At 51.3% G+C, this 10,830-nt stretch overlaps 1 protein-coding gene and 1 non-coding gene across 2 annotated transcripts; one reads left to right on the plus strand and one right to left on the minus strand.

Moving 5' to 3' along the window:
* Window positions 1-2,359: 2,359 nt before the first annotated feature.
* LOC119106157 (dystrotelin-like) lies at window positions 2,360-4,156 on the minus strand. The gene is made up of 7 exons (XM_037229754.1): window positions 4,127-4,156; window positions 4,002-4,069; window positions 3,773-3,905; window positions 3,284-3,727; window positions 3,046-3,208; window positions 2,767-2,898; window positions 2,360-2,697 (listed from the first exon to the last, which is right to left on the minus strand). Exons 1-7 carry the CDS (start codon window positions 4,154-4,156, stop codon window positions 2,360-2,362), a joined length of 1,308 nt encoding a protein of 435 aa, XP_037085649.1.
* A 2,819-nt stretch (window positions 4,157-6,975) lies between these two features.
* TRNAQ-UUG (transfer RNA glutamine (anticodon UUG)) lies at window positions 6,976-7,047 on the plus strand. The gene has a single exon. It is a non-coding gene; the product is annotated as a tRNA-Gln (tRNA).
* The last annotated feature ends 3,783 nt before the right edge of the window (window positions 7,048-10,830 follow it).

Genomic DNA, 10,830 nt, shown 5'->3' on the forward strand with positions numbered 1-10,830 from the left:
CACTGCTTCCACCATAACCATATCATAATTCTCCGCCCTGGCCACCGTATCCGCCATAGGCTCCTCCCTGGTCACCGTATCCGCCATACTCTCCTCTTTAGCCACCGTATCTGCCACAGGTCCCTCCCTGGCCACCGTATCCGCCATAGGCTCCTCTCTGGCCACCGTATCCGCCAGAGGCTCCTCTCTAGCCACCGTATCCGCCATAGGCTCCTCTCTGGCCATCGTATCCGCCATAGGCTCCTCTCTGGCTACCGTATCCGCCATAGGCTCCTCTCTGGCCACGGTATCCGTCATATCGCCGCCGTGACCCCGTGCGAGACGGTGTGGCCACCAGTCGGCGCGGGCAGCGGCGCACCAAGCGGTCAACAGCAGCAGAAACTTCATGGCCTCGGTTCAGAGGAGGACGCGGCGGCAATATCCTCACTCGCTGCTGCGGTCTCACCGTCCTGCAAAAGGTCATAAATAAGCCAGCGTTGATGTCACCCCGCATGGGGAGGGTGCCTGATGTATGTATGTATGTATGATGCGGAATTGCTCTCGCCTGGGGTATAGCTGACCACGTTGTGTGGAGCAAGCTCGCCAGGTGTTCATTGAAAGCATGCAGTGAGGCATTGTTTGGCGAGCGTGACCCGCTCTGCCAGTAATGCTCACGAATCGATTGATCTGTAATCACACACCCCCACCCCATGGTTCCAAAGGTCGGCGTCCAAAGGCATAGAGGTCGTCAAGCGGAACTGACGAAGGGCGACGCTATTAAGCCCGAGCTTTCCGTCGGCAGTGGGATGCTCGTTTTGCCCACGTGCTCCACGTTATGTACCTACTGTATTTGAGGCACGCGAACTCGTAATGTCTTGCAGTATTACCCTTTGCAGGACCGAGGCCCTCCTGTGCGACTTCGCCGTGACTTGCAATGTACTTTAAACGAAGGTTGCGTCACCGCCGACACCTGCCGCGAGCAGCTTTGTAGATTCGCCCACTCAGCCTACATGCGTAATCGCCATCAGGTCGCACCGGAATGTATTACGATGAAACTGCTCATTAGTACACGCGACATAATCCCGTTCGGCACCGTCCAGTGACAGCCAGTAGACGCCCCAAATGGGCGGTACACCCACGGCATGTCACGAGCCGGGCAGACTCACCGCCGCCGCCATAGGAAGAGTCGAGCGTCAGTGCCACATGAGTAACTTCCGCCGGCTCCAGTCTACGCCGCAAATTCGATTGACTTAATTTAATAAAGTGTTTACAGGGCATGCTGCCCACTACGTCATGGAATATGTATTGCATTAGCGCGGTGTGGTGATAAATCACAGGTTGAACGAACGTAAAACAGCAGCGACAGGCGGCGGAGGCACACATACAAAACACGCGCTTGTCGTGAAGCATTTACTCATGGCAATGATGTCCAAAACTCATTCATCCAAGCAGCGTTGTGAACGACATGATCGTCGCACACTGGTGATACACTCACGTGCGATGACATTTGAATACGGCAGACAGCGCAATAGCAAACCAACGATATTTCGCCGCTCTAAAACACTGACGCATGTTTTGAGCAATTGGAACGGTTAAGTACACTTACATAATTATCAATATCAAATGCAGAATCAGTACGGCAGGGAGCGACACGTGGTACATAAAATCGCAGATGACTGCCAAGCAGTTTCAGCTCAAATAACCATCGAAAAGCGATAAAAGCCGTCATAAAGCAAACAAAAACAACTGAGTCCAATTTCACAACCAAGTTATAAGCAACAATCACGGGTGTGCCCACACCTTAAGGTGAAGCGACACAATGGCTGGCAAGAACGAACATGCAGTAGCTGCCACACTGCCTTTTAGTTCCATTTTCGGACGGAACGCACAACCTGTAAGTCACTCATACAACCGGTTGGGTGAATTTGCTCAAAACAAATCATCAAATGTGAACCAACTAGGGACAGAATCGCGCCACCTGGTCGGTCCAGTCTCAACACAACCATCAAAGCAGTTGTCTTCAAATGCCACTACACAGGAAAAACAGCTGCAAAGCATATCAAGTTGTCAGGGTCTCGCTGCACCTGGCGATACCGTCGAATCCAGTACCATGATCTCTGTCCAGTTCTGGGCGGTTGGCGGATCTGCATCCCTCCGCTGAGCATAACGGCATCTTCTAATGCTACTTGCTCAAACGGCGGCGGGCAGCACAAACACGGCTTTTGCTAGCAACAGGGAGACATGATAACGCATCCAATCACAAGACTGCGCGGCTCAAAACACCCGTCGTCCATTATCTAGTGGTTCTCAAAGGCATCCCGTTCTCGAGTGGTTCTCAAAGGCTCACGACCGCTGAGCCATGACGCTTCCGCCGCGTCGTTTAGTTGGCGGTGACGCAGAGGCTCTCCAGGTCAGAAAGCAGCTCCAGCAGCTCGGCGGCCGTCTGGTGCGGCACAGTGCCCATCAGGGCCCCGCTGGGCCAAGTCTCCGGCCCGCGGTTCGTGGTCTCCTCCAGCAGCGCCACCTCCGCCGCCAGCACCGCCAGGGCCTCCTCGGCGTTCCGCACGGCCGGCGAGGGCGACAGCGACGAGGCAGCCGGCACCGTCAGGTCGACCCGCTGCGGCGAGCTCAGGTCGGAGAGCGAGTATTCGGTGAGGTCCGGCAGGCGGCGGCTGAAATCCGGAGCGTCCGGGCTGGTCGGCGCGGCGCCAGCGCCGCCTGGCGGCACGGCGGTAGCGTCATCTGCGCCCGCGCCGCTCTGCAGCGCCGGGCTCGCCGCCCCGCCACCGGCGCCCGACTGCGGCGACAAGACCAGGCCGTACTCGTCTGCGGGCGCATCGCGCGCTGCGGGCGTGTCGGGCACGCGCGCGATGGGACTAAGCTGCGAGAGCCGCGGCATCGGCGTCGACTGCAGGTGGGCTGGCCGCGGCGGCGACTCCGGCGGCGGCGTGGCCGGCCGCGGCTCATCGCGCCGCCGGCGACCGACCAGCGCGCGCAGCCGCTGCAGCTGCGCGCGCATCTGGCGCGTGTGCGCGACGGGCACGCGTTCTCCCGGTGGCAGCACACCGCGCAGCCGCCGCAGCTCCCCCGCCAGCAGACCGTTCTCGGACTCGAGGTGGCCGAGAATGCTGTCCAGCCGCGGGTCGAGCGCCACCGAGCCGTCCAGGATCGTGCGCGACAGCAGCTCGTCGTCCTCGTCGGAGGAGGACGAGGACGGCGGGTCCTCGTCCTGCTCAGCGGCGGGGGCGGTGGCGGGAGCGACGGCGGGGGCGGCGACGGAGGCGGCGGCCGGCGGTAGCGCGGCCGGCGCGCGCTCCCGTCGGCCACTCAACTTGTTCCACAGCGTCTTGAGCAGCGCCTGCGTCTTCTGGCGCCGGTTCCACTGCGCGCAGAACTCCTGCAGCGGGTGCTGCGGCTTGTGGCCGCGGCCGGCGCGCCCGCGGAAGAAGCACTCCTGGCAGAGGTAGACGCCGAGACACTGCAGGCAGGCGTAGCAGAGTCCGACCAGTGGCTTGGCCTCGCACACGCTACAGCCGACGCTGTGCACCACCTCCTCGGCGGAAGTCAGCCTGTACAGCGTCGACACCCACACCAGCATCTGCGGCTCCCGCAGCAGCCACGTCATCAGGCCGTCCCTGGTCAGAGCGCCGGCGCTGCCTCCTCCGAAGCAGGAGGCCACCGTACCGGCCACCAGGTGGCGGCCGAAGGTCTCACGCTCTCCGAGCAGCTCGGCGACGGCGCCGGCCACCTCGAGCAGGCGTGCCAGCCGCGGCGCCGGCAGACAGTCGCCGGCGTCGGCCAGCTCTGCGTACAGGTAGCGGTAGCGGTCGGTGAGGCGGCCGGCGCACAGCAGGCCGAGCAGCAGCTTCAGCGCGGTGACGGACACGACGCCGGTGCGACGCCGGTCCAGTGCCGTCAGCGCCGCGCTCAGCAGCACCTCCGCCCGCTCGGCAGCGTCCGCGTCAGCGGCAGCGGCAGCGCCAGCACCGGCGTCGCCGCCCTCCGGCGCCGCCGGGTCAAACAGTAATTCCAGCAGGGCGGCGGCGCGCGCGCAGTCGAGCGTCGTCTCATCCTCGGCGGCGGCCAGCCCCTGCGCGGCGAACGCCGCCTTGACGGCCGCCAGCGGCACGGCGTCCAGGCCGAGCGCGCGCTGCAGCTGGCGGCTCTTGACGGCCATGCGATAGGCGGCGTAGCGGACGTAGGCGCAGTCCTGCACGCAGCGCAGGGCCGCCGCGAGCCGCGGGTGCGTCCAGGAGGTGCGCTGCTCGCCGTGGTGCACGTAGTAGGGCACGCCGCGGTCGGACGTGGCCCGCCGCCACCCGTCACACTCCATGCCGGGCAGACGGAAAGATCCCTGTGGGCGCGGCGGGCGGCTGAGTAATACTTTGCTGACAGGGCGCCGACACGGAGATCAACGCTACCATGTAAAAACTGTTGTTCGTTACTAGTCTGGTGAGATAGGAAAACTGTGTAGTATACAGATACTTTGTGTTGTGATTTTGTGAATTTTCCAGTGCTATGAAGCATGCTAGAACTGATAAGAAAAGTGTCAATGCATCATCAAGGTGACCATGATGTTTCAAATTGACACACCCTACTATGGCATGTCTGTATGCTTAGTGTGCATTCCCTGATTTTACAGATTATGACCAAACAGCACATAGGGTTACTCAATCCCTCCGATACTGCATGACTCTGGCTCAGCTCCAGTTCTGAATGAAGAATGAACTGTTCAATTCCATCCTGAAAGCTTATTAGCATAGGACACATACCATCTAATTCAGCCACCCATGGCCCACCCACTGAGTTGCTTTATGTGCTTGCTATTTGCTCCTGACCAAGATGGCCTTCCATCACAAAATTCTGTTGGCCAAAAATTCCATGATCAACAACATGACAGCAAGGTCAGGTGAGGGCCATTCAACAAGCACTGCTCAGCACAGGGGCTTAAGCAAAATGTCTATCCAATGAAAAGGTTTGGACTAAATACTGAGAACAAATCCATGCCTGATTCTCATAGAGATGTTTCTGATGACAGATGTCTCATATAACCATTTTTTGAGTCACAAAAATTAACATGTTATTCCTGTCAACTACACTTGGCTCCACTCACAAGTCATTCAATGGACCCAAAATGACTGATTCACAGAAAATATCCCAATGACTTGATTCCAACCCTATTCAAGACATGTTAATTATTAAACATGTGAAATACTGAAATGCACATGTTGAATATTGAAACATACATGCTAAACATTGAAATGAATTCACCTGGAGTCAAGATCCATCATACCCTCTAATACCCACATTTCTAATGATGATTATCATGACATGTTCTGACTGGTTCTGACCATTGAGTGCTAGTGTACTGCAAGGCTGGTCATCAGCATATGGCCAGTGCTTGCAATCTCACAAACACAGGTGCTTACAGGATTTTGCTCACACAGGACATACTAACAACACATGCAACAGATAATTATATCAATACAAAACTGCCATTTCAAGACAATCTTATGCATGCATTATATTTCAGAACATGGAGTATATACAACCACACATGTTCATTTAGCTTTGAATAATTGTCATTGTATTTTCTCATTTGTCTTTGGATCATGTCTTTGGATCATTTAAGTCACAGAGTCTTAAGCTTCAAAATCAATGCCTATCATCATAATCTGCATAACATGCATTCAACTTGTCAAAATTGGTAATTCTAGGAGTGGCCTAAATTATGTCAGTCTCAAATTCTTTTACATTATCACTAGATAACACTCTGTGCTTGCAACACATCTATGAACTGGCCAACAGCCAACATTGCACAAACAATTAGTTGCAACTTTGATTCTATCAGACATCACCCACAGCATTAGATAAAAATCTGGATCAGAAGGTGAGCTGGACTGAGAAAATACTAAAATGAATGCAGCTTAGTTCTTTGAGCCCAATCACACTAGAGGTGATATAAATTTTACTCACAAAGTTTGTGTGCATGCACCCTGCATATGTAAGTATGCGTGTGCTCACTCACGCTGTTGGACAGGCAAAGACACTGTTGTAGACATGTACAGTTTGCAATAATGTTGATGATAATTGGAGTTTTAGGGTGATGGCTTCTGGAGTCATTTTGTGCTTTATTGCAGTTTGACAGCCCACTGCCATGCTCCATACCAAGGCAGACAAATGGTGATGCCTATACTGTATAGATCTTAGAATGACAAAACTAAGCTGATCACATACCTAACTGCATGATGGCCAAGGATGCCTAGGGGCAGTCTGAAAAACTCACTGCACCAGAAACCTAGGCAACGCTAATGTACTACATATCGCCATTGTGCGTGCCAATCTCAGGCCAGGCCAACTGAACTTAAATTCTGCAGAGCATCCACAAAAATACAACTATACTTCTGCCTGGCCAACCAAGTGCCTACGCCTTATAACTACCTACAGATAGCTTACCAGAACGAAAAGTCAGCGTTAGCACAATGGATATTTCTATCCGAGAGGTCTGACCACCCTTTCCTTTCATGCACAGTCTGCAGCCTCTACTTCTTACAACCAACTAGTCAAACCCTCAGCAGGTTCCCGCCAATTAACATGCCACAGGGGTAATCGCATTTTCGCTTGAGTTATACTCATTAACTGATGCATGATTTTTTCAAAAATAAGAGATAAAAGAAGCCTGTTGTTTAATTTAAGATTTTCCTAGGCATTCACAATTCTCATATAGAAAATTATTTTTCTGGTAGCCCTGGTTTTCTAATGAAGGATATAGATGTCTCGTCATGCATTACGAGATCTTATCATCTCGTTCGGAAAGATACGGGATAACGTTTGAAACTGCGCCAGAATGAGGAGCGTTAACCGTTTTGCTGTCTGTCAGTATCACGTTCAGCGATTGGTAGTTGAATGCAATTTATATGCTAAGATAAAAGAAGCATAGACAACCAGTATACTACGTCTTGTTTTTGAACGACAATTTTGAGCCTCCGGACGGCGGGTCCTATGGTGTAATGGTTAGCACTCTGGACTTTGAATCCAGCGATCCGAGTTCAAATCTCGGTAGGACCTCGACGCGTTTTGGCAGCGTTTACGCTGATCTCAATGTATGCAATCTGGAGAAAGTGTAACAGCGAAAGTACCCCGAACATGCTGAAGCGAGCACTTTCCATAATTGCCGCCGATCTCCTTTGTAACTCACTTCTTCTTCCTAACCATCCCATCTCGACATATTTTGCAAAACTGCATCCTTGTATCCCTACATTTACCGACGACACGATTCTACAAGCAACAATGCAACTTTGTTTAACAATGTCACTTTTGTCTTTGTGACGTTATCGTACAATCAGCTGGAAGCGTTGGAGACCTTTGCTATCCTCGCATAACCACAACCTGTGCAGGACTCGCACTTCCCAACATGATCCTAATTATTTAGAGTAAAATTCATGCAACATCGGTATCAACAGATGCACAAGACATTTTTGAATACCCCTAGCATCTTCGTCTAGCTTCATATGCAAGATGAAGAAAATTCAACGCGTTTTATCTCACGCGTGTCTACCACTCAGTAAGGTAAGTCTGACGTGTAACGGGCAGTGTAAGAGGCCTACATCAGCGATGCCCAGCCTCTTTCCTCAAAGCCGCTGCTCCTCTCAGCAGCAGGAAGTCCCTGATGAATCCTTGACATATGTCGCTCCAACGTCCTCCGTTTACCTCCGAAGCTACAGCTCATGTGTCCACAAACAACAATCCTCCTACATCGGCACGGCTTTTAAACGCTATTGCAGTAAAACAAACTGACGATTAGCTTCGCTCTTCTAACCAGTCAGCTTCTTACGATGTGAACGCAACCGACAGCAGCCCACAGCCTTGCAGTGAACCCAATTGATCACCGCGTGGCGAGCACCTTTTGTCTTTTTTTTGTTGTTTTTTCACCTTTTGTCTTTTGGAGCACCTCCTGTCTCAAATGGCACGATGCTTTAAAACGCTGCGGAGCAAACTGATTGCGTTCGTCGCAAGATGTGGCCATCTGCCATTCTTACGACTAGTAATGAGCCTGATAATCTGGTATTTTACATTGTTTAGTATGTGGGGTGAATCTTGGCTGCAAATCTGTGAAAAGCACCGATCTAAAGGGCATTGGAAAAACATTGTGTCACCGCTGATCGGTGGATGTACGCACATCCTGCACGTACTGTACATCCTTTGTGTATGATCCAGGAGGTACAATAGCCGAATCTGCTGCAAAGAGTCGAGCGCCTGGTCGATTGTTCGCGGTAATGCCGCCCCTTTATGGAATCGAGGATTGTTAAAAACAAAATTGTGCTCTAACATCAGGAATGCAAATGAAAAGGAACAAAATCCGAAGAGAAATAATATTTTGGCCAAAGGTGTAGGAACGGTCCAAAAAGTGTGTGTGAGAGGGGGCAGGCTCGAGATATTTAAGGAACTTTATCTGGGAGGTAAGTGCCGGCGACCGAGGGAGGGGTGTGGGATGGATGACCTTGTACGCTCTCAATTCGCATAGCACACTGCTGAGATACGTAATGTCCTCGCTGCTATGCTAGACGTACACCTACTGAACCGTTCTCCGCTGATGCACAATCGTACATTCTCGGCCCGTTTCACAGTGCGTTCAAATTTTCATGAGCCTGTTTTTCGCCGACTGCTTTACAAGAGGTAAGATTTGATCGCAGTATGTATGGCAGAAATTAAGTCTGAAACATGGAAGGTTGTCATTAACAGCTAGGTCCTTCCATATAATGTCAACGTCTTTTTTTGTAACGCTCGTGAAATTCCATTACCACGTTGGTTGGTGGAAATGTTAGGCGTTGCTTGACATATCCACGAGTTCTCAGACGTTTTGAGAAGGCACCGCTCATATTTTTCATATTTCTCAGTTGTGCTGGGAAATGACGGGCTCTTTACTATAATTTCGCCCTCTAACTTTGATCCGGTGAGATTTTTTCGTAATTTGCACGTACCGCACCGTACGTCATTAGTGACAGCAAATAACAAGGAAGAAATGCATTTCAGGTTCACGACCAGTTCGTCTTTATAGAGAAATGACGATAGCTGATATTTGTGAAAAGAGCCCCACGATTTTGGACGTTCCGCTATGCGGCATGATACAACGAAAATACGATGGTGTATACGAACAACATCGATGTGCTACGACCCGACCCCAATCGGATCCGAGCTAACCCTACCAAATATTTGCCTTTAGCCGAATATTCGATGGCTCCAATCATTACCTGAACTTGATTTGTTGAAATGACAAAATGCTATGTTAATCTTCTGTACGCTTAGCTCAGAATGCATCTGCCTGAAACTGGATGCACAAAAGATGTACAAACCACTCTTTATGTAAGACAGCAGTATTTAACATATTCCTTGGAAAAAAACAGGAAAATGAAGATATAGATATAGACTTCTATTATTGTTTCGAGAAAGGCATGTTGCCGAAATATCAATCTAGCTGTATCTCCATTTTCCTGGTTTCTCCGAGGAATAAGGCTAATACTTCTGTCTTATCTATGTAAATAATGTTCCTCGCTAATGCACTCAACAACTCACTCTTCATGTAGTTGCATAACGCAACTGATGAAGAAGGTCTGATTAATGGAGGAGTTCCTTCCGCGCAGGAAGCGGATAACTACATGCACATCTTTTCTGTACGTGGAATAGCTCGTTCAAAATGTGAACACAAACTAGCGGCATGAGAACACAGAAGTTCTTTCAGTTATTAGACGAGGCAGAGGCAAGTCTAATAACGTGGCGAAATCGAAGTGCGAGGAATAAAACAATACAGAGTGCGACTGTGGTGCGCAGGTACATTGACAGTTCTAAAATTCAAAGCGTAAAAGATGATAGGGATAAAGAAAAACATTTCCGTGTTTAGCGGGACCAGCATGTGAAAATGGCCAATGCTTGGAGGTGAAAAATGTAGGAAAGTAAAATTGATTAACAAACTAGATCAGCTTTGTGATTTGCAAATTGCTGCCAATAAAGGGCAAGCAACGTCATGAAGTCGCAAACAGCCTGAATACATTTCACCAGCGCAATTTTCAGATCGATACCCAAAACGGATAAGCATTTAAAGCAGCACGACCTGTTCACGTGATAGTGAAATTTTCTATTCTTCGTGATGTTCTAACGGCTCATCCGCCCGGAAGATCAATTTCAAACTTACGCATGTTAAATGTCCCCCTCAGTTTTACATTGTACGGTACGCACGAATTGGCCCAAAAAGCACTTGGAAGCCCTATTTCCCGGCACAATACCCCTCTCGCGCGTCCACCACCCGTGGCATGGTACTAGTTATGGCAGCGGACTCCCCGCGGGTTGCCGGACCCTGCAACGTCGATTATAGGTGTTGCAGACCTCCCTTCGCGAGTTAGTAGAGCTGGTGGCCAGCCATCGGAAGTTGGTAGTGCTGGTGACCAGCCGTTGCGAGTTGGGTAGTGCTGGTGACCAGCCATCGCGAGTTGGCAGTGCTGGAGACCAGCCATCGCGAGTTGGGTAGTGCTGGTGACCAGCCATCGCGAGTTGGTAGTGCTGGAGACCAGCCATGGCGAGTTGGCAGTGCTGGTGACCAGCCATCGCGAGTTGGGTAGTGCTGGTGACCAGCCATCGCGAGTTGGTACTGCTGGTGACCAGCCATCGCGAGTTGGTACTGCTGGTGACCTTCCATCGCGCGCCCTCCTTCATTGAGCGATAAACGATAATATCGGCTTAGGTCAGAGCCGGTCTGGTCGGAATGTTATTGCGGTGGCATTGGGAAACAACAGGCCTCCCGGCGCAGAGAGCAACGCCTGCGAGACCAAACACACCCATCGGGCACGAAAACACGAT

The sequence above is a fragment of the Pollicipes pollicipes genome, unplaced genomic scaffold (assembly GCF_011947565.3).
Source record: "Pollicipes pollicipes isolate AB1234 unplaced genomic scaffold, Ppol_2.1 Scaffold_6138;HRSCAF=7277_pilon_pilon_pilon, whole genome shotgun sequence".
In the NCBI taxonomy this organism is placed as follows: Eukaryota; Metazoa; Arthropoda; class Thecostraca; order Pollicipedomorpha; family Pollicipedidae; genus Pollicipes; species Pollicipes pollicipes.